The sequence below is a fragment of the Camelus ferus genome, chromosome 19 (genome assembly GCF_009834535.1).
Source record: "Camelus ferus isolate YT-003-E chromosome 19, BCGSAC_Cfer_1.0, whole genome shotgun sequence".
In the NCBI taxonomy this organism is placed as follows: Eukaryota; Metazoa; Chordata; class Mammalia; order Artiodactyla; family Camelidae; genus Camelus; species Camelus ferus.
Window position 1 is genome coordinate 34,337,928 of NC_045714.1, and position 24,619 is coordinate 34,362,546.

Genomic DNA, 24,619 nt, shown 5'->3' on the forward strand with positions numbered 1-24,619 from the left:
GGTGTGCAGTCTCCCGCGTGGTGCCAGCTCACCTGTTCAGCGACCCGGTCCCTACAGAACAAGGGTGAAAGGTGGTAATATCTGACCCTCTGCCTGGTCTGTGAACATTGCTAGGATGGAGTCCTGTCTCTTCCACTTACTAGCAAGGGGTCCGTGGAGAAGTTATTCAATCTCTTGGACCTCAGCTTTTCTCACCTGTAAAATGGAAATGATGATAATAAAAGTACCTGTGCTATGGGTCTTGTAAGAGATAAGTGAGATGAAGCGTATGAAGAGCATAGTAATAATAAATGCTCAATAAGTATTTGTTATCATTATTGTTACACTTATTAAAAAGATCACTCATATTGACCTGTCCTTTAGGGACAGGAAACATTTTCCTGCCTGGTATATCACAGATTTCAACAGCTAAAGCCGATTGCTACAACATAAGAAAAATCATACAAAAGCTTAAGAATCCAAGGCTGGTTTCTTCCCTTGAACTTCATAGTAAATACCGATAAGTCTTGGCATAACAATGGCATCCAACATACAGATTATTGATAAGGTCCCAGGCTCCTTGCAGATGGGTTGTTTCATTTACTCTTCAATCTGACAAGGTAGTTATTAATTTCCCCCCTTTTGCAATGGGGAAATGGTCCAGAGAGGAGAAGCAGCCAGTCCAAGGTCACGTAATTGGGACTAGCAGAGACAGGATTCAACTCAGGTTTAGCTCCCTTTTTCCCACCTCAGGGGATGGTGTCACAGTGACCACTCAACCAGACATCTGGGAGACACCCTTGATGTCAACCTTAACGTCAGTCCATCAGCAGATCCATCACTCTACCTTCAAATATGACTTTATCTACTTCTCACTGTCTCTACCCACTCCACCCTAGACTAAGCCACCTCTTTCTTGGAAAAGCTCCAACAACCTCCTCAGCAATCTCTCATGTCACTTACCTCCCTGAAGCCCATTTTCCACACTGAAACCAGAGGGTATCATCCCCTTTAAAGCTCTTTAAGTCTTCCTGTTGCTCTTCGAGTAAAAGCAAACTCCCTCCTAACAACAACAGGGACCTGCGCAGTCTCCCCTTTACTCATTATTCTAGCTTCACGTCATATGGATGGACTCCTTATCCTGATTGCAATGAACCTTCAGTTTTAGGGCCCTTGCTTGCATAGGCCTCTCCAGGGCCCTGGGAGAAACACAGCAATGTATTCCCCTGGGTATATGTTTTTGTAAATATTGCAGAAGTAAGATATTTAACTGTAATCCTTTAAGAATGATGTCTCTTTCAACTGCAACTCTCCTGCTATCATATTATGTTGCGGCAATGGAGTAAGTACCTGGAGGATGCTGCTAAGGCAGAGCTGAGTTAGGTGTACACTTAATTTAGATTCAGAGGTGTTATGGACTGAATATTTGTGTCCCCCCATATTAGTGTGTTGAAATCCTAACCCCCAATGTGATGCTACTGGGAGGTGGGAGCTTTGGGAGGTAATTAGGTCATGAGGGCTCCACTCTTATGAGATAATAATATGGAATTAGTGCCCTTATAAAAGAGGCCCTAGAGAGCTCCCTCAACCCTTCTGCTATGTAAGGACACAGCGAGAAGACAGTTATCTATGAACCAGGAAGCAGGTTCTCACCAGACACCAAATTTGCTGGCACCTTGATCTTGGACTTCCCAGCCTCCAGAAACGAATGTTGTTTAGCCACCCTGTCCATGGTAGTTTGTTACAGCAGCCTGAACAGACAAAGACAAGAAGGATCTATTTATATGGTTCACAGTCACTTTCATCTATAGTTACGTCATTGCTGTCCATCTCACTGTAGGAATGGCTTCCAGGAATACTCCTATTGTCCACTGTGCTGACTCAAACTGCACAGTGACAGGAAGGTGCGGGGCCACACATTGTACTAGGGCCCAGCATTAGGTTAGGGATTGTACAAAGTGGGTGGGAAACAAGATTTGAAACATACACTGCCAGAGCTAGTCTACAGAAAATTCTGTTGAGCATCAGACATACTAAACTATAATGCAGAGGACCTGGTTCTCAGCAAAGCCCAGCTCCAAGCAGAAGTGTATCTGGCAGTGCAGCTGATACAATTATAAACATACTGTTTGCTTTTTCTTCCTTTCTAATAGGAATTGCACAAACTAGAAGATATGAGTCCTATGTTCGTAGGGCATGTGGCAAACCGTAAACAGCTAGTATGTCCATGTGGGAATTTGAGTGTTTTATCTCATTGTGTTGGGTCACGTCTTACTTAACATTTCTGCACTAGCAATGACGTACAGATGAAACGGCCCGTAGGTCACAACAAAAATAGCACAGTAGGCTCTCCCTATCCACAGATTCTGCATCCGTGAATTTAACTAACCTCAGCAAAAATATTTGAAAAAATATTCCAGAAACTTCCCCAAAGCAAAACTTAAACTTGCCACACACCGGCAACTATTTACATAGTATTTACATTTTATTTACAAGTACTTACATTGTATTAGGTATTATAAGTAATCTAGAGATGACTTAAAGTGGGGGGGATGTGCGTAGATTATATGCAAATACTACATCATTTTACATAAGGGACTTGAGCATCCGTGGATTTTGGTTATCTGTGGGGTAGGGGCTGGGGGGTGTCCTAGAACCAATTGTCCGCAGATACCAAGGGACAACTGCAATTCATTAAAAGGAATAGATACATTTAAAATCAAAGTAATGAATAGACTCATGGATTGTTTGATAATCTAATTAAAAGGAGTGAATTATACAAATACATTGGGGAAAGATTCAAATTTCTCACTTATTTGACATGAAATATTGACATAGATAAAGATAATGTAGAATTCATATTATGCCACCACATGGGGATGCTGACAATAAAACTAGTTAATGTGCTGTCAACTCAAGAAGTATTTAAACTTGGTTACCATATAAGCAAATTATAGCTTATATATGAAAGAAATTAAGAGGTTTTCTCAAATCAGATTTATAATAAGCCTAAGAATTTACATGGCATTAAGCTTTACAACGTCAAGAAACTTGTTTAAGCTATCCACCCAAAAATGTTAACCATGCTTATAAAGACTAAGTTATTCTCTTTATAATTTTACCAATAGACAACAGGAGGATATAGCTCAGTGGTAGAGCTTGTGCTTAGCATGCATGAAGTCCTGGGTTCAATCCCCAGTACCACCATTAAAAATAAATAAACCTAATTACCTCCCCCCCACAAAAGACAATATGAGATAGACAACAAAATCATTGTCTTATGACCATACAGTCAAAGAACACAGAGAAAAAATAATTATAGAGCCATATCATGTAGCTAATTAATATAAATATGACGCTATATTTCAAGATTCTATTGTTTTTGTCAGCTTTAAAAATTTTTTAATTTATTGTTATTTCTTCTATCATTCTAAAAAACAATTCCCTCTCTAACCTAGTTCTGTGTTTATGACTTTGTATTCTTTTTCTTTAAGAAAAGAATACTGCAGATAAATAACAAAGTCCTACTCTATAGCACAGGGAACTATTTTCAATAACTTGTAATAACCTATGATGAAAAAGACATACATGTGTATAACTGAATCACTATGCTGTACACCAGAAACTAACACAACATTGTAAATCAACTATACTTCAATTAATTTAAAAAAAGAAAGAAAGAAAAGAAAAGGATACCGTACATTTTTTTGCTTCGGGCCCCACAAAATCTGGTGACGTCCCTACCCAGCCTGATCCCCCTTGCTCCTGTGCTCTGGCCATGTTGGACTCCCTCTGTGCCCACTGCTTAGGAATGTGCCTGGCACATAGTAGTACCAGAAGACTATTTGTAGATGAATGGATGAATAACTCAGAAACTGGAATGCTAGAGTGCTAACTACAGGAAAACATGGATTTTGTCTGCTTTATTGGTTCCTACATTCCCACATCCAGAACAGTGTCTGGCTCACAGCAGGTGCACAGTATTTTTCTAACTGCATCCAGACCTGTTTTATTGCAGATAATGCTTCCTTCCATTGCCTCCAGTTATTCTGTTTACAAAGCACTTTCCCAAGATCTCTCCACAGCTCGAAGAGGTGTCAATTTCATTTTAAAGTTCAGAGGAGGAGAAGTAACTTGGCCCCGGTCATTTGGTCAGTGGCAGAGCTGAAATTCAAACCTAGATCTCCAGGTCCAGAAAGCCTCACGATCCAACGTCCTCCCAGTAACTCGTCCCACAGTTGGAAATCAGAGCCAGTCCCACAACCCAGAGTGGGCCGGTTCCGAGAAGAGATACTCTGCATGGACACCAGGTGGCACCCTTCCACCAAGTAGTTATTCTAGTCTGCGAGCACCTGATAAGGAATACGAAAACGCTTATCAGAAACCAAACTTTGCACTACCATCTCCTTTTTCTTTTAACTGACCTGCTTTTCCTTCCTGGACCATTGCTTTCGGTCCCAGTTTTCTTTCTGTTAAATGGGAACATTAACACGTACTTCCTAGCCAGGTGGTATGTTATGGTTCCCCGGGTCTAATAGATGCTCAACAACCACACGTCCTCCTTCTTTTGACAGGGCCCAAGGTAATCTCGAGCTGTACAAAACTCTTCTTAGCTCTGCACATTGGACATGGAATGATTTCCAGCAGGAATGAGGGGGAAATCCCCTTTTGTTGACCACCTACTGTGGTAGGCTGGAAAATGGTCCCTACATCCTAATTCCTGGAGCTTGTGAAGGTTACTTTATATAAAAAAGGGAGGGAGGGGGTCTTTGCAGATGCAATTAAGTTAAGAATTTTGAGATGGGGAGATTATCCTGGATTATCAGGAGGGGCCTAAATGCAATCACATGTATCCTCAGTAAGAGGAAGGCAAAGAGAGATTTTACACACACAGAGGAGAAGGCAGAGGCAGAGGTGGGAGTGATGTGGCCTCAAGTCAAAGAATGCCAGCAGCTACCAGAAGCCCAGAACAGAGTCTCCCCTAGAGATTCCAAAGGGAGTGCAGCCTGGCCCACACCTCGAATTTGGCCTAGTGAAACAGGAGCAGAACTGTGGCCGAGGGCAGAGGCGGACAGGCAGTGGCAGGGTAGAAACCCCACCTGTGAACTGGGTGTAAGACACGCAGAGAGCTGGGATAGGGGTGCACTACCGGGACACCCAGACTCTGGGTTTACTTCCAACCATGGTGATTCCAGAGGGTGTTGTCTAGAAATGTCTTTGAGTTCCTTTCACACACAGAGACTGCCTTGCCCCAGACCCTGCCAGGAGGATGGGGAGGGTGCACGTGAACCTGACATCACTGCGTCCTTTCTCCCATGGCAACCCGTGCTGCACCTGCTGATTGCAAGAGCACCATAGTGCAGGTAAGAGCTCTGCTTTTAGGCAGACGACAGCTCTGAGATTTAATGCCACCACTGCCGTTTACTCATTGCATTATTTTGGGTGACTCAGTTCCATTCAAACCTAATTCCTTCATCCATAAAATGGAGATATCACCCTTGCAGCACTGTTCAGTGGGTTCAGTGCAATAAGATCTTTACAGTGCTTCTTATGGTGCTGGTAGTTAGGGGAGATGACTGACAGTGCAAATAAATAGCTTGCAAGGCACATGCTGGCCCTTGTTAGATGACAGGGGCTGTTGTAAACATTTTAGATGTGTTAGCAGCATCTGTTCCTCACAACAACTTCAGGCGGTAGGAATGTTATTATTTCCATTCTATAGATGATGAAACTGAGGCACCGAGAGCTTAATGAGTTGCCCAAGGCACACTGTTAGTAAATGGTAGAGCTGGGATTTCTGCATTGGCAGTGAGGCTGCAGGGTATACTGACAACCAGTACATTATCCTGAATTTAAAAATGGTAGCTGTTATTATTAATTATAATAGAATTATAATATCTATAATTGATGTACCAGGAACATGCTGGCTTGGTGCATTTGCTCAGTAGTTCTATGAGGTAATTTCTCCTGTACCCCCACTTTATAAAGGGGCAAATGGAGGCAAGAAAAGTTACGTTATTTGCTTAAGGTCACAGAGCTAATAAGTAGCAGACCTAGGATTCAAACCCAGGCAGCCTGGTGTCAAGGCCTTCCTTCTTAAACACTCTATCATCTATGTGTCGATGAGGATGATGGAGAAGAGGAGGAAGAAGAGGAGGAGGAGGAAAGGAAAGGAAGTAGGGGGAGTTGGAGGAGGGGAAGAAAACAAATGGACCTTACACTAACCACCTATGATGTGCTCAGATGTCAAAGGCTGAGCTGACCCATCGGACTCCCTCCGTATAGACTATGACACAGAGAAAGAGCAGGAGAGTGACATCTTTAGCAGTGGGAGTAGAAATCATAAAAAATGCACAAAGAAGACCAGAAAGTAAAGCCCAGACAGAGTTAAAGGAAGCTGAAGCCACGAGGTAGGACAGACTGCAGATCAGACCCCAGCCTGGTCTGCAGCCTTCCCGTGGGGAGGGAGGAATGTAAACTCATTCCCAGGCCCAAACTCAGAGGCTCTGGTTCAGCAGGCCTGGGAGGGGCCGGGCGCCCTCATCCCTCGTGCCCACCTGAGGAGCCTCTGAGGTGGTGGTGGAGACTGAGGAGGATCCCCTCTGACAGGATGAGGAAGCCGGTCCATTGAGAGAGAACGGAGCATGTGTCTGATCCTGCGCTGCTCACCCAGACTCTCCATCCACGCCTCACATTTCCCAGCCCCCTGCTGGGTCAGACCACGTGACTATTTCTAGCCAGTGGGGCTGTGGGCAGAAGGGACACCTACCACTGCCTGGGTAAAGTGTGGAAGAGCCAGTGTGTGACCCTCCAACTGTACCTTCCCTGCTGTGGCATCCAGCGACATCCTGGATGGTGGCTGGGTCCCTGTGCAGGAGCACCCTCCCTGACCACCCAGTGTGTAAGCCACATAGTGTGAGCCAGGAATGGACCTTGGTGGTGTTGAGGCCATGAGACCTCAAGATATGTTTGTCACAGTAGCAGAGCTGAGCCCACTTCTCAGTGACACATGGAAACACAGTAATGCTGGAGCGACAGAGTGAACTCTTCTAGATCCAGACCTACCCTTCACCTCCCAGAGTGCCTGCTCTTGGATTTTGATCAGATTCTACCCGTCTTACCCTCTACCCGTCTTTACAGTAAGCCCCTCCTGGGTTGGTGCTATTCCTTGCAGCTGGCTTGCCACACTAGAAAGCTATCCAGCCTTACATGGGGTGGTGGCTTTAAAACATGTCTGCAGATTCTTTGATGTCCCTCCCATCAAGAGGTGATCTAATTCTTCTCCCCCTGAACATGAGCTGGCCTTGGTGCCTGGCTTCTGCAGCATAGGATGCAACAGATGTGACACTGTGTGACCTCCCAGGCTAGATTATAAAGGCAATACAGCTTCCTCTTGGCTCTCTTCAGATGTTGCTCTTGGTTCCCAGCCACTATGCTAAGAGGACTCCCAGGCCACATGGAGGGGTCATGTGTAGGTGTCCCAGCTGACAGCCTCAGCTAAGGTCCTAGGCAACTGCCAGCGTCAGACATGTGAGTAAGCCTTTGAGATGCATTGAGCCACAGATACCATCTGACTGCAACCACTTGAGAGACCAAAAGCAAGAACTGCCCAGCTGAGCCCAGTCAATCCCCAGAACGGCGGGAAATGTGATCTACTGCAACAATGAATGGTTGTTGCAATAATAAAATGACTGTTGTTGTTTTAAGTTTGGGAGCATTCTGTTACACACCAGTACACAGCCAGAACAGGCGAGCTCTGCAAGGTGTCACGCCTGGCCCAGGGCTGGAAGCTGGCACCAGGTAAACGTGAGCCTCTAATCCTTTCTGGTTGTAAGTCCTGAACCGTGTGAGACCTGAACTGCCTCTATCACGTCTTGAATTGCTCTTCTGCTCCTAATTTTTCAGTCTCTGACCTCATCGATCCTTTTCCCATCTATGTCCCCTTCTCTCCTCACCCTTGGATGAATGGCTTGGGTGCATAGTCCTGTTTTGCCTGCCTCAGCAGACTAAATCCTAGATTTTCCTTTGCGAGACCTTGATCCACAGGCTCCCTCTGGTGCTCACTGGCTGTCCTGGACCAACATGATCTCCAGCCGGGCTCTCTGGGAACCCACACTGAGGATGTCATTCACTCCAGCTCCACAGTCCCCAGCGTCTGGGCTAAGTCTGAGTTTGTTCTCACCTGGGATCAGGAACTGAACATTGGTTCCAGATATGGTTTCTGGAAAAACAACAAATACCCAGATGAGGGGCAGGTTTATCTTCCCAGATTGGCAGAGGGGGAACTGGCAGGTGGTTTTGGTCTGGGGGCCCAGCTGTGGGAAGCTGGGAGAGGCAGAGGGTGCTAGTCGTTGGCACGGGTCATGGGAAACCAATGTCTTTGCTACTTTGCAATGCCAGGCAGATATCGTTCCTATGATGATTGCTAACAAGCTTGTTTATTTGTAATTGTCATAGTTTCACAAATCGGCATATTTGTGATTACATAGCAATAATAACCAGCTGTCATTTGTTAGCCTTTACAATGCTATCTGCTGTGTAAAATGAGTTATGTGCATTATCATATATAATATTGTAGAATAATCCTATGAGATAGATACTATTATTATCCTTTCTTTTACAGATGAGGTAACTGAGGCTCAGAGAGGTTGAATAACGCATCTAAGATCAAAAAGAAAGTAAATGGTGGAGCTGGAATTAAAACTCAGGTTAACAATCACATTTGTAGAAACATGCAAGTTAGGGTCACAATATATTACCATTCTGTACCCATTATATTGGCAAAAGATAAGAAGATTGATAATACCAAGTGCTGACGAGAATGTGGAGCAACAGGAGCTCTCAGACACTGCTTTCCCACTTTGGAAAAAGGTTTCTTGTAAACTTGAGTTTTCACATACCTTCAGTTCAACTCTTTGCCATACAGGTATCTGTTGTTTTTCAAAAATTCGCTTTACACCACTTTGCTTTTACAAAAGACCTTCACTAGTACCTGTTTTCGTGAACTGAAAGAAAGCCAATTGATTTTACAAAAACAGGTGAAACGTGAAAATGGCATTGAGTGTCGTGGTGTGAACCATTATAGTCGCAGCAATCACCCCAAGGGAGTGGCGTCACCAAGCGCCTTCCCTAGGAACTGCACTCGGCATCTCTGCATCGAGCTGCCATAGCTTTGACCTGTGTCTGTGAGCATCTGTGCTTTATCTCAGTTTATTTTGTGCCTCCGCTAGCAAGATGCATCCTAAGGTAATTACTTGTTCGCTTTACACATTTCGGCTTGTGAAAGGTTTCATAGGAATGCTCGACTTTCGGACAGTGGGGAAAACCTGTATGTCCTAGAGACGCTCTGTGCTTATACACTGGGGCCCACGAACAAAAGTGATCACAGCAGCATTGATAATTAAAGCCCAAAACTGAGCCGATCAGAGAAGGGCAGGAGACAGGAACCACCCCAGTTATTGTAACAAAGAGAATTTAATATAAAGAATTGCTAACTAGATATAAAGCTGTTAACTTGGTGACCGAAAGGTTATAAAAAGAACACTAAGATAGAACGAAGTTAGACCTGCAGGATGCAACTATCGTTCCCGGGGCTGAGGAAACAAAGAGAAGAGGCTGAAATGATCAAAACTGGAAAACGAGGAGGAGAAGTCTTGTAGAGCTAAACTTCGGGCATCTGAGAAGCTAGATCTGCTCGGTGGGGGCTTGAGTCTGGAGAGCTGAGAAGGACCAGGGAGGGCAGGAACTCAGACTCGAGGGGATGCTGACCATGTGAGACTGATGTCTCAGCTTAGGGGGAAGGGCCACAGTGGGCTGGGACCTAGAGCCTTGAGAAGGGGGTGCTGTCTGGTGCCACGGGGAGGAGTTGCTGCTGTGAGGTGAAGGAGCATCACAGGAAGCTACAGAGAACAAAGGTGAAGAAGCAAGTCTTTTCTCCCTCCTCCAGCCCTGCCCTGCTCCTTGACAAAGTCAAACAAAATCTAACCCGGAGCAGTTAATAACACAGAAATGTGGTTTCTGAGGCTTCAGTCCCAGTATCCCAGAGCAGGTAATTTAAAATTTTTAAGTATTTATTTTTAATGGTGGCAAAATATAACACAAGATAAATGTGATCATTTTAACCATTTTTAAGTGTATAGTCTCCTCAAGTACATTCCTGTAGTTATGTTACCATCACCACCATCCATCCACTCAACTCTAGTCATCTCACAACACTGAAACTCTGCACCCATCAAAACACTCCCCGCTCCCCAGCTCCCGACAATCACCACTCTACTTTCTGTCCCGGTGAATCTGACTACTCTACGTACCTTGTATGAGTGGAAACATACTGTATTTGTCCCTTTGTGACTAGCTTGGTTCACATAGCATAAAGTCTTCAAAGTCCACCCATGTTGTGGCACGTGCCAGAACTTCCTTTCTTTTTAAGGCTGAATGACATTTCACTTTATGTATGTATCATATCTTTTTTATCCATTCAGCCACTGACAGGAATATTTTTTTCATTATCATATGTTATATAAAAATTCCAGGTTAGTCTGACTATAAACATTGTACATATAATGCACCCCGCCCCGCATATACACACACTTTGCCTCTGTATGCAATGAATTTACTTTTTCAAAGCCTTAAAAACAATATCCTAACAACATGCAAGAAGATTTTCAAAAATAAAAAGGACTAACAATAATCAATTGGACCATCTTAACACTTTTATTTTCATCTGTGCCATTTTAAAGTCTTTCTTTTAGAATTTTTCAAAGTTACAACTCCAGCACCCCATACAGCTGAGGGTTCTGCCAGGTCATGCACCTCGTTGCCTGCCATATATTGCTGCCAACCCTGAATGAAAGAAACACCATTTTTTCATGATTTCTAGGCTTTGCTGCTTTGAACATCTGGATTATATTCCTCAGGACTGTTTTGGTTGCAAATGAGGGAAACCCTACTCAAATCAGCTTAAGCAAAAACAAACTGGTGCCTGTGTTCGTGGGCGGTGGTTGTGGTGGGATTTACTGGTTTCTGTGCCCGAGGGACGGCAGGACTAACTCACAGAACTAGGACCTGAAACCAGGGACTAAAAAAAGCCAACACCCTCAGCACCCTTCCTCTCTCCCCATCTCTCCTGTGGCCCTCTCTCTGCTTCTCTTTGAAGACTAGCCTCTTTCTTTCCTCCTGCAGGCAGGCCCTCCTCACCTGACAGGGAACACGGGCCCTGACAACCCCAGCTTTGCAACTGCAGCAGAACAAGCATCAAGAGCGCGATACCAGAGAAGGGCCGTGATTGGCTCTGCTGAGTCACATGCCCATCCATTGGGCCAATCATGTTGCTAGGATGACCTGAGTGACAATTGGCCAGGCCTGGTCACACGCCCATCCCTACGCCCAGGGTGCTTGGAGGGACTGTTGCTTTCAGATAAAAGGGGAATAAAAAGTCCTGCTGGGAAGACAGAAAACAACCATCAAGTCACTACACATGGGCTGGTTTTTCACCATGGCAACACTAGATAAACATCCTGGCACACTGAGCTCTTTCTTTGTTTTAACAATCACCTTGTGAGAAATTCCCAAGGATAGGATTACTGCCACAGTACTTGTCAGAAGCCATGAAACATGTTTGTCTTTTCCAAGTGTGTTCACATCTGGTATGTTATTTGTGCAAAATCTCTGATAAGAGACAGGAGAGGGAAGAGTGACACAGAGAAGCTGAGTGACAGGTCCAGGGACACACAGTGGATGAGGGCAGGGGTGAACTCCAGCCCTGACTTCCGGACTCCCATTCCAGTGCCCTCTCCCAACAGCACCACAACCGAAGTTTAGACTGGTGGGAGAGGTTTCAAGTCCAGGCTCATCTCTGGCCCATTAAGGGAGGGAGCTGCGTCTGCTGTCTACCCCTTGGAAGAGGTGGGCCAGGCCCCTGAAGGAGGAGGGCTGGTGGCCCCTGCCTTCAGAGCCTGCTCGAGCTCTGATGGGGGAGGTCCCTCCACTGGACCTGGCGTCCTCCCAGTGGGCACTCTCTGTACGCAGCTCCTCCAGGACACTGTGAAGATGCCTCAGCGTGAGCAGGAGTCTCTGGTCTTGGACCTGCATCTCAGCCTAGGAGAGAGAATGAGTCTGTGAGGGGCGAGCAGAGCTGGACGTTCCCCAGAGAGCCTGTTCCCATCACCGTCTCATTGAGGACAAGCCCACAACCTCACAAAAGCCATGTCCACCATAGCCTCAGTTTCTTCATCTGCCAAGCAAATTACTTGCCTTTCAAGGCTCTCTCCCCTGTTTTAGATCCCACCAGGACTTTGGGGGCTTACGTGGTCCCAGGAGAGGAGGGAGAGTACTGGACTTTCATTCATAGTAGTCATTGGTGTTCCTAATTTGTTCCTTCTGCTGCATAAAGTGACAGACATGCAGTGACTGACACGTTTCCCTGATGGTCAAGTGGGGCTTCTTGGCTGGGCTCCAGAGGGAAGCCCTTATGGAGTCATGTGAATTCCACAGGATAGAGGTTAAAAACAGGCTTGACTGGGAAATTTACAAGTCAGGGATTAGCAAGTGGAGACTCAAGGCTCTCATCTCTTGGCATCACATGAAGCGGGAGTGTTTGGGCTTAGGAGGCTGTGTCCCAGGCAGGTTTTCCCCTTTCCCCCTGACCTGTTCTCCCTTCTCATGGGTGGGAGAGAGGTACATTATCAGGTGGAAATCAGCAGTCTCAGTGTGAGCACCCAGTGTTTAGGGGAGCACAGGGAGCGACTGGTGGGGGCTGACCCACGGGGCTTCTCGTGGGCCCAGGAGACTCCAGCAGCAGCAGCAGCTCCAATCTCTGGATACCAAAGAACTATAAGAAGCTGCGTCTCCTGCTGCTGGAGTCCCCTGAGCCCATGAGAAGCCCAACTGGCTCAGCCCCTCCCACCCGGGTGAGGACAGGCTTGGGTCCCAGCTAGTCTGTTGCCTGGCAACCCAGACAAGTCATTTTTGGACAATCCTGTCTGTCCCTCCCCAGAAGTAGAAGCTGACGAATTGGGATACAAACCATGGGTGCCCCTGGGGTTCCCCGAACCACCTTCTTCTCTCTCTTGGCTGGTGTCTCCACCTACTTTGGGGCACCCCTCTATTTTTGGACTTGGAGAAAACAGCACAAAGAGAGGCATAAGGCCTGGCTTCCTGAGCAGATGCTGAGGGGGACCAAGTAACAGAAGTTCAGGAGAATTAGTGCCCCATGGTGTGGACCTTTACTGACAGGAAATGGGAGACAGGAGTGAGCTGGGCAGATAAACTTCCTCTTCTCTTCCCCAGGGTGCAGACCCTCTGTCAACCACTGCAGAGAATCCTGCGGCCAGGTAACCAGTGACTGAGAGGGCCGCTGGGCCTCTTTAGGGCTCCTTCTAAAGTGGCAGCCGGCACGGTAGGCTCACAAGGCATCTCCTGCGATAGCCCTGGCCTTTGTCCCCACTTCTTATTTCCCTCACTGTCACTGCTCTGCTTGCACCTCCAAATAATCCTTGTGCAAGCCTCTGCTTTCTAGAGGAACCAGGCTAAGACAGTGAGTGTCCTCCTTATCCAACTGGGTCCGGGTTGTAACAGCCAACATCGCTGGGCCAAGCAGACACTAAGCGAATACCATCTCCTCACCAAATTCCTACAGTAACCCTTGGGATGCTGGCACTGTGGCTATCCCCATTTTATGATAAGGAGACTGAAGTTCAAAGAGGTAAAGCCACTTGCTGGAGGCCACGCCGCAGTAGAGCCGGGCACGTACCAGGACTCAGTGGAATTCTAAAACTAGTCTGGCAAGCACAGCACCCAGCACCTCCTATGTAGGCCACGACCTACTTATCTCAGCACTGGAGATGGCGATCGTGTGCCGTGTGACCCGTCCCAGAGGGGTGCCTGCAGGGTCTACACCCCAGCCGGCAGCCTCTGCCCCAGCCTGGGGGGCACCTGCAAGGGGGGACCAGGGAGCCTCAGAAGACATGGGATGAGGGCGTCAGGTAAAAAGACAGGCAAAGCCTTACCAGCTCCTTTCTCAGCCACTCCAGGGTCTGCCCAAGACTTGAAGTCGGCTCTTCTGCTGTTTTCATCTCGGTGTCCTTGGGAGAGACCTTGACGCTGACCCGGTGACGGGCCTAAGGGACCTTTGACTTGCACAGTGTGCTACTTGCTTCAGGCTGAGAGCAGGGTCTGGCCAAGTCACGAAGGATGGAGTTAATGAGAGCAGGAAGTGGCTCACTTTGGGAAATGTAGCACGTGTGTGTGTGTGTGTGTGTGTGTGTGTTTTAAAGGGCTTCAGTGCTCTGAACAGAACAAGGGAAGGCGGGAGGGAGATCATTGGGGTTCAGGTGCCTCAGTGCCTGCGGGATCCAGAATCCAAATCTGATGCCGACAGGATCACAGGGACAATAAAGCTTTAAACGATAGAATTAATCATTATTAGGAAAATAGGTGTCCCCTAACTGAGGGCTTGTTTTGCTCTAAATGCCTTATATAGATACAGACAGAAAATCTCATTTGGGGAAGACGCCACATCTGCATCCCCAGCCCCCTTCCTCCCTCTCTTGACTATCTATAGAGTCTATAGATAAAGGGAAATTCTCCCTTTTCAAGCTCTCTTCTGGATGCCCATGCGACTCATTTCTAGCAAATGAGATCAGAGCAGAAATTTGCCTTTAGACTCCTAGGAAAACGTTACTTACCTGATAAGGAAAACTGTCGATGATGCACCCCCTTTACTCCTGCTTTCTTCTCCTTCCTTCTGCCTTGAATGTGGATATGATCCCTGGAGCTACAGTAACCAAGTCGCAACCCCTAAGATAAAGGCGAAGAAAACTGCAGAGGCATTGAAATCACTGAGTCACAGAATCACCAAAAGCATCTGTCTGTTATGTGAAACAATAAACCTAAGTTTTAATTGGGCAAACAGTCCTAACGGATGCATCATTTATTCCTCACAACACACTTTGAAGGGGTATACCTTAATTCTCTCTTTCAACAACACTTATTGAGTGCCTACTGTGTGCCAAATTCTGCTGTAGGCACTGGGGATATGGTCCCAAATCAGAGACAAAGACTGTGCTTTCCGGGAGCTGAGGATGAAAACAAACTATAATCAAAGTAATATTATAATGAAAATAAGTAGGATCTATTCACATGTAGGTTTTTTAAAAAAAAAAATTTTATCCACATGAACTAGGAACTCTAAACTAAGAATTAATATAGCAATCCCAGACAAAGAGCTGAGGTGACCAGCAAAACAGAATAGCACCTGCCCTCAACTCAGGCTGCACAAGTTGTCCACAGATAAAGCTCCACTGAAGATGAACTCATAACCCCAAATTAAAAAACACAAGGGACCCATCCACCATAAGTGACAGTCAGCAGACACCAGCAATAGCAGGATTAGACCCTTCTTCTCCTAAGAACTTCAGATAAGATAACAAAAAAGTATTTGAGAGGAATTAAAGTCATATGAGAAGAAACTGAAAACATAAGGAAAGACTATTTTAAAAGCCTGATTTCAAAAGAACTAAATAGAATTTATAGAAGTTAAAATTATAGGAAATGTTTATAAATTAAAGAAAAAAGAGTGGACATTAAGCTTAGTCCCAGAAGATAGAGTTAGGGCAGTGGGTACAGGATATAGGGAGGCAGATTGGGACTGAGTAGGAGGAAAGTGTTGCTTAGAATTCTTCCAAGTAGCGGGCACCAGTCAGTGGAGTGTGGACCTGCAGCCTGGATGATCAGGGAGGCTGGAGAAGAGGCTCTGCTGGCTCCAAGGTAGGACCTGTGGCATCTTCCAAGTGTGAGACTGACTGGGCAGGGAAGGGGGCCCAGGGCACTGTTTGGGAACCCAGGACACCTGGTTTCTAATCCTGGCTCTACCAAACTTTCTATGTGAGCTGGGCCTCACCCTTTCCATCTTAGGCAGAATGATGCTCAAAATAATTACAAAAATGAGTTGTAAGAAACATCACATTTCTTATACCCTGGAGTTTATAGCGTGAGATGCATTCTGACTGCCATACGCAGAGAAAATTCTATGTGCAGTTTCTCCTGGTTTAGCTGTCACTCTTTAGAACCAAAGAGGATCCAAGAAACTCTCGCATGCCACATTTACACCCCTTTTGAATACAGGGACCAGAGATGATTGCTTCCAGGCAGGTCACCGGGCTTTGTGTCACATGACCCTGTAATTATAGGGCAACTGCCTGGATCAGTGCTGGGTGCCCCAGCCCAAAGCAGCCACCTGCAGACCAGACAGGAGGGAGACCCTCGGCTGCCCTGAGGGTGATTGGTGTGACAGTGCTCTGGGTGGTGATCAAATAACCCAACCAGATCTCTCAGGCAGTTTGAATTTGCCACAGATAGAGGGGGTTGCAATGTCACAAGGACACCGTGTAACAAACCTTTCCCAAACTCCATACCTTCAAATAGTAATTGTTATTTTCACTCCTGAGTTTGCGGGTTGGCTGGGATGGTCTGCATCAGGCTTCAGGTCTGCAGATCACAGCCGGCTCCGTGGGTCTCCTGTCCTCCTCCTGGAATCCCCGGGCTACGGGGACAAGTTCTTCTCTTGGCAACGGTGGAGGATATGAGAGCAAGTGGAACCATGTGAGGCCTCTTAAGACCTAGGCTCAGAACTGCCACTGTCACTTCTGCCATGTGAGCAAAGCGAGTCACACAGCCAAGTCTGAAGTTAAGAGGCCAAGACGTATACTCCACCCACGAAGAAATCATGCCTCATGTGTGGAGTTAAGAGACAAAGGAAGAAGTGGGGCTGGCAATTCTACAGCAGAAGGAAGTTAGTTCAGAAGTGGGGCCACAGGCCTGGAAGGTGGCAAGCAGACACTATGAGGGGGCAGGAGCCGGGTGCCAGTGGCAGGAGACACAGAAAGGACTAGAGAGACTTGAAGGATGATTTAGGACAACCAACGTTTATTGACCTCCTACTCCAGACCACGTGCTGTGATAAGCCCTTGACCTACACAACCTCATTTCTTCCTCCAAACCTTATCACTGCAGGTCCCAAACTGAGTGCCAAGGCACCCAGAGGCTTTGCAAAACATTTTAAAATTTTCAGGGAAACACAATAACATCTGTTGGCCACTGTACAAACTATTATTGTTAAGTTGTTTGATTTTAATTTAACAAGCAACTGTTAGACATTTCTTTGGGCCTGGTGCACTCTGAAAACAAATGACTGAGATGCGAAGGGTGCAATGAGCTGAGAAAGTTTGGGAACCTCTTCCTATGAAGCAGGTACCATGGTTATCTGCATTTCAGAGCTGAGTACAGATACATCCCATTGTTAACCCCTTCTTACATGTGAGGAAACTGAGGCTCAAAGAGGCAGAGATTTTCCTGGGATTATCAAGCCGGTAAGCAGCAGGGAACTGCTCTCCCTGAGCTGTGTGGGAGGGTCTTGCCTGGCGTCCTGCAGGGGCTGGGGGGTCAAGCAGGGGCTTAAGCTAAACCACCTGCTGCCCTCCCAGGCAGCCCGGCGGGTTCTCTGCCCGACACAGCAGTGGTATTGATAGGAGTGCTTGGCAATTAGAGTCTGACACTCTGTCCTTGGCCTCCAGGGCCAACACCTAATTACCCTGGAAGCCAGTGCTTGTGGTTAACTTGTTTTGACGCGTTTTCATTTATTTTTAATCCCACTCTCAGAATTCTGGCTCAGAGCACATTTTCCTTCCTAGTCTTAGAAAGGCTTGGCACATGGGGATAAGGGGAGGTGTGGAGCCAGGAGGCCTGGAAAAGGAAAGAACTTAAACCCCTCAGTGAGGAAAAGTCTCTTCACCAATGATCAAAGCCAGAATGGCCATCCACTCATCATCCACGGGCAGCCAGTAATATGGCTTCCATGTGCCAGACAGATCCCGTGCTGGATGCCAGGGGTGCAGCGGTGAGCAAGGAAGGCTTCACACACGACTTCACAGGGCTTATGGTCCAGCTACTAAGAGAATCCGTTAGCAGCCAAGTGTTTCAAAAATCGTACTTTATAGCACAAGCCTGGCGTGTATGTATGAACGAATGAATATATGAATGAAGGAATTAAAAAATTTGCAAATGAAGAAATGATGGCTCAGATGAAGATGTGAGTTGCCCAAGCAAGTCAGCAGCTGTGGCAAAATGGCAGGTTGTTCCTTATTTTCCCTTTTCCCATTCACACGTGGCAAAGAACAATTCCTAGACTCCCTTGCAGGGAAGTGTGGTCAGATGATTAAATCCTGGCCAGCAGGATATGAATGGAAGTGAGATGTGCAATTTCTGGGTTGTGCCCTTAAAAGGGGGGAAAAGGATTCCTGCCCTTTCCCCTGGTTCTCCTCCTGCTGACTGGAATACAGTCAGAAGGGCTGGAGGTGGAGCAGCCATTTTGGACCGCTGGATGGAGGATGGCAGAGCAACAAGACAGAAAGAACGGGGGTCTCTCGTGATTGGTGAAGCCACCATGTCAGCCTTAACTGCCAAGTATACTTTTACATAAGAGTGAAATGAGTTCTGTTTCACTGAAGACACTATCATCTTGAGCCTCTTTATTACAGGAATCAAACCAATCTGCTTAAAATACAGCAGCAGAGCTAGCAGGAGAAGCCAGTTTCCTTGTTTCCCCCACTCAGGCTCTTCCATAATCCCACTACCTACATATTTTATTCTTGCCCAAATGTTTTCTTGTTTGTGACCTGATCTGCTTCACATAAGAGCTCTGTGAAGTCCATAGCAGGGAGAGGACTTCCATAATGCTAACTGGGGAAACAGGAAACCCAAGATGCAAGAGTGGTAGGTAACCTGCCCAGAGACACAGGGGCAGAATTATCCCCATCTCTTGGATGGGACAAGTGGGCTCAGAGATGTCACTGAGCTCTGCCTCCATGTCTGACTCCTAGTCCAGGGCCCTACCCACCCTTGAGGGCTGTCCCCTCTTTTATCCTGGGCACCTTAGCCCTCATCCCCACTATTACAAAATACAAATGAGGTGGAAGTTTAGCAGAGAGAAGCTTCCACATTTTGAGAGCCCTCAAATGCACCCTTCCAACCACACAAGCACACACCATCACGCCAGCCAGAGGGAGCACAGGGATGGGTACCAGTTGGCTTAGGGGTCCCAACCCTGCCTCTCCTGTGCTATTTATCCCCTTCCAGCAGGCACCCCAGACAGCAAGACTGAAAACTGATAATTCGCCTTCTGCCTATGCTCTTTATCTGTGTACTCATGAGTCCTGAACACAAGCCCTGCACCTCTGTCTCCTGTAGCAAATGCTGGCAGAGTCCCATCCACATCCCCTTGATATTCACCTTCTCTACAGGTGCCCACGGCTTCCTACTGCCAAGCACATCTGACTCTCTGCTTAAGGAACATGTGCAGAGGACAGGATGGAAGTGCTGGCAAACAGGTGTTGGTAGATAAACACCTCCCTCCCCTCGGCTCTCAGGTGGGACAATGCTCAGTCTAGCCCGACTGCATCCCAGTTGCCCCCAGCAGCCACGTGCTCATCAATGCGCCTGCAGTGTGTTGGAAGCCTTCCCTCCCGTGTCTCACTTCCCCACTCCTCTACTGTGCTTCCTGGGACCACCTCCTGGATAAACTGCTTGCCCTCAAATTCTTGTCTTGATTTATTTCTGGGGGAACTCAACCTATGACACATCTTATCCATGTGTGCCCTGTACACAGGAGTCCCGTGCATCTCTGTGCACACCTGTGCTGGACATGACGGTCCTGCACACAGTAATCTAGTCTTTGTGCTCTGTGCCCTGTGTATGCGTGTCCTACACACACCTGTTCCATGCCCAGGCAGCCAGAACACAGCCCTAGGTCCCTATGTCCAGGAAGTGTGGCCTCCGGCCCTGATGAGGTGGCAGAGAGCCTGGAAACAGAATAGAAGAGTAGGAAGTGTTTCTTGGCCCCAGCTAACTTTGGGTGGGACTCTGAGGCAAATTACCTGATTTAAGCCCAAGTTCCCTCCCCAGCTGAATGAGTTCCAAGTCCCCAAGCTGTTAGAGTGATGGTGGGAGTGGGGGACCAGGTAAAGCCCCAGCACAGGGACCGGCACACAGGACGTGCTGTTCCCCCTCCTCTCTTCCTGGGCCCACCCTCTCCCAAGGGAATGGCTTTAAATCCAGCTCATCCAGCATCTTCCATGCACCAGGCCCTGTGCGCATGAATGACACAGGACAAGGTCTGCCCTGGTGGTGCTGCCAGGAGGAGGTGTGTGCTTTTGCAGAGACTGGGAATGTGGGTCTTGATTTTCCTCCTTCCAGGGCAGAAAGAGAGCTCAGCACCCAGGTTTTTCATTCCCCAAGGCCGGGAGCTTCAGCCAGAGCTGGTAGAGAGGAAGGGAATGCAGCCGGGCTGGCTGGAGACATGTGTGCAGTAGGGTGTGTGTGTGTGTGTGTGTGTGTGTGTGTCTCCCTTCCCTCCAGGACCTGGAGCATGGCCACGCATTCATTTCCTCAAGCCCTGAACCACGTCCCATTACTGTGATATCAGAGCCCTTTGATAAAAGTGTCAGAGCTCCTGGAAAACCAGCTGAGCCAGGCTGGTGCCAAAGGGTAAATTTAAAACAAGGGAACAAACCCAAACACCACACTCAGCAAGACGTTCACTGGGAGATGAAACTGAATGGAGTGGACATATGCTTTTCCTTTAAGAACAATTAATACATCTTACGCACATTGCCTCCTCTAATATTCTAACAGCTTATTGTTCACTTGGTCATAGATAACTGCAAAGGAGGCTGGGAAGTGAAATCCTTATTCTGAGTGCACCGTGCTAGGTACTGAGCAACGATTCTATCCCAGTGGAAGAGAAAGCCGACAGTGGAGGAAACCAGCAAAAATGTGGCTCCAACTACATATAGACTCATATTTTTTTCTGCCCTCACTCTAAGTAATATTATGTGTGTAGTTTCATGAGCTAGCTCTCTGTTTTTCTAAAACACATTAGAATAAAATAATTACCTAGCCATTAAAATGAATATATATATACATATGGGGATGTGTGTATACAGATACAGTGTAGAGGGTGGGAGGCTGTTACTTCCTCCTGTGATCCCTGCCTCCCAATATTCATAACCTTATGTAGACCCCTCCTCCTGAATCTGGGCTGGTCTGTGATCTGCACTAAAGCAAGAGAATGCAGTGGAAGTGACCCTGTGCCAGTTCGGACCCTCAGCTTTAGAAAATTCCAACAGCTTCCTCTTTTGTACTCTGGGAAAAGTTGAGTGTCGTCTAAAAAACTCTGATGACCTTGAGACCGCCATTGTATGAGGAAGCCCTAGCCAGCCACCTGGAGAGCGTGTGGAAGAGAACAGAAAACCCCACAGCCAGTTCCCAGCTGACACGATGTAGAGAAGAATTGAGCTGTCCCTGCCGAGTCCAGCCCAAACTGCAAAACTGAGCAAATGAATGATTTTAAGCTGCTAAGCTTTGGGGTGGTTTGTTACACATCAATAGATAATCAAAACACATTTATCTATATGGCACCAAAAGTCGTGTTCTATACCACTATCCTTCGGGAAATTCTGGATTAAGTGATATTCTAATGTTCTAGAAGAACATTGTGTCTCTCACAGTTGCACGTAGCTTATAGATACACAACTGCAGCCAATTGATTGAGGACGTATCATATGCCGATATGACCACGATAACCTCCTGATGGTCTCGTTCTCTCTCTTGTTCCCATGCACCTGGGAGCTGCCAGAGGGAGAACATTTTCAACATGCACATCTGATCATGTCACTCTCCTGTTTATCACCCACTGCAGTGTCCACAGCGGGTCTTTTTAGGTTCAACTACACACTCAGACTCAACAGGTGACCATAAGCCACACATGGCACTGACCTATTGTGACGGATATAAGACAGGAACCTCAGCTTGTAGCATGGTGCTCACTGCTAGCACCAGGTGTTCCTCTCAGTGGGAGAGTCCTTGCTGAACATGTACATGAGCAGTACAGTGCAGATGCAAGAAGATGAGGTCCCCATCCGGTGGATGCAGGAGCCATCCTGGCTTAAAAGCTTCATGTCCCAGGAAAGCCAACACCTTTGGACCTGCCCAAGTACATGAGTCATACCATGCTCATGAAGCCCAAAGAATGATTTCCCACCAAGTACTTATAATTCCTCCCAGTCCACAATTTACCAATCAGGGGTCTTAAAAAAAACTTTCATTTTTAGAAAAATTTTAGATTTACAGAAAAATTGGGAAGATAATGCAAAAAGTTCCCGTATACCCACACCCAATTTCTTCTGTTATTAACCCTTTACATTAGTATGATTTTTTTTTCATTAACCATACTTTTAGGTTACAATCCATTATTACTTTATTTTGTTGATCAAATTTTTCTAACTTTGGCCATTGGGAGCTCTTTTTAGTCAGCTCCTATGTCTTTTGATGTACCCCTATCACTATGTGTGTGTGTGTGTGTGTGTGTGTGTGTGTGTGTGTGTGTGTGTGTGTGTGTATCCTGCTCCAGCCCTAGAATCATCCATTTCTCCCTGGTTCCTCTTACTGGGGAAGGGTATTAGAAACCAAGATCTGAGTACTTGGTGTGCTTGTCGCAATGCAACATCATTATGCAGCTAGGTCCTCTCAGCTAACAAAGGAAATATAGTGTATACTAACTTGTGTGTGTACGCATATATAGATATCTATAATATGTATCATAAGTATGTAATCATCTGTATCTATATTCAGCTAAACAGGAGTTCATAATCCATTACCACATGGATAATTCTAGCCTCCTCTTCAGGATCATTTTTATCATAGTAATGTTGCCTAGTAACCTAGTGGACATATGTTTATCTGTTTCCAAGGAAACAGAGCTAGACAGTTAACCAAAGGTCAAATTCTCATGCAGAAGAGGAAAAGTTTTTGTTAACCCTTCACTCACACTGATCAATGATTCCCCACTGTTCTGCATATAAAGAACCAACTTCTTGGCTTACGAGGATTTGCAGTGACCTGGCTCGCTGGATAGTCCAGCCTGATCTTCCGTGTTCCTTATTGAGTCCTTCATGGCAACCACCGTGGTCTCCATCAAACGTCACACTCTCTGTACTCCCTACTGCCCCAGGGCCTTTGCCCATGCCAGTCCCTCCACTTGCTCTCTTCCTTGCTCTCTTTATCTGGCTGCTTCCTATTCATCCTTCCAATTCTCACTTCTTCAGGGAAGCCAACCTGTCTCCCAGACTAGGTCAGCACCTTGTTGAAGGCTTGCACAGAACTATGTACCTTTGCTTGATGACACTATTACATTTACTTACCCTTTTCCCCCACTAGAATACAAGCTTCTTCAGGGTAGGGATGAAGCCTACCTAGTTAATCAGTATATAATAGGAGTTCAATAAATATTTGCTTATTTCCATCATTCTCTATTCAATAACTATTTATCAAGGGCCTCCTATGTGTTGGCCCCTTTTCTAGTCTCTGGGGATACAGCAGGGAAGGAAACAGGCAAAGCCCTTGTCTCTTGACACCTATTTTTGTGGTGGTGACAATAAACAAAGAAAGAGGCAAGCTAATGTCAGGAGTTGATAAATGCTATGGAGAAAAATTCAGAGTGAAGGAGTAAAGGGTGATGGGTTTAAAACTGTGAGTTTTAAACGGATAATGTTGGGGAGGTGTCTCTGAGAGGGTGACATTTGAGTAAAGACTTGAAGGAAGTGAGGACAAGCTCTGGGGGTCTCAGGAAGAAAAGAGTTCCAGGTAGAAGGAAGAGCAAAGGCTCTGAGGCAGGACTGAGGGAGCAAACTGTGAGTGGTTTACAGGGAGTATCTCATCTGATCCCCATAACCCTTACTAAATCCATTTCACAGATGAGGAAACTGAGCTCTGAGAAGGGACTCTTTTGCACAAGGCTGCACACTCATGAATGGTAGAGCTGGGATTCGCATGGGAATCTGGTGCCAGAGCCAGCTTCCTTTAGAAGTCACTAATGACAGGCCAGGCCTCTGGAAGGCAGGAAGCCCTCCCATCCCTGGAGATCCTGCCCAGGTCTCTGCTACACTGGCCTCAAAGGCCCAGGCCCCTGGATTCCAGGGTGGCCTCCGCTGTCCTGCTGGTTGAGGACAGCACAGGCCTTTGGACCAGGACAGGTCAGGCTTTCCCATGAGGCGGCTGAGGAGCCAGGACAGGGCATCCTCATCTGCCTGTCCTTCCAGGTGGCTGACCTCTGCTGCCCTTCCCAAAGCCCCCGGAGCCGGCATTTTCACGATCCCATTGGCAGAAGTGACCATTGAGACTCGAGAGGCGAGAGGACGTACTTGAGGTGACGAGAGTGAGCTGGCCACCAAGACTTATGGAAACCCCATGATCTTCAGACCAAACTCCTCTCTGGGCTGGGCTAGGGCCCCCAAAGAGGGAATGTCTCCTTAGTGTTTGTGCTCTAGGGACCCTACTTGACTCACCTTAATCTGAGCCCTGTAAAGGAAAGAAGCAGTGAAATCAGCGCTACTCACCACCTGTTCATGTACACCCACCTCTGGGCTCTGGGGGCATCAGACAGGGGCTCTGTCTTCCAGGAGCTGCCAGTTTGATAAAGGAGGCTGGCACTTAAAGAAAATCACAACTTTCAGAAATAAGGATAATAATGAAGGAAAAGAGAGCCCAGCTGAAGAGGCCTCCTGGGGCGAAAGTGTGTGGCCACTGGCAG

The 24,619-nt window shown here is 46.8% G+C and overlaps 1 protein-coding gene across 1 annotated transcript; it reads right to left on the reverse strand.

Moving 5' to 3' along the window:
- Positions 1-10,712: 10,712 nt before the first annotated feature.
- C19H20orf202 (chromosome 19 C20orf202 homolog) lies at positions 10,713-15,886 on the reverse strand. The gene is given in 3 exon segments (XM_006192538.3): positions 10,713-12,075; positions 13,986-14,138; positions 15,878-15,886. Coding segments are annotated over 3 exon segments (396 nt in total). The 3' UTR covers positions 10,713-11,841.
- Positions 15,887-24,619: the final 8,733 nt, after the last annotated feature.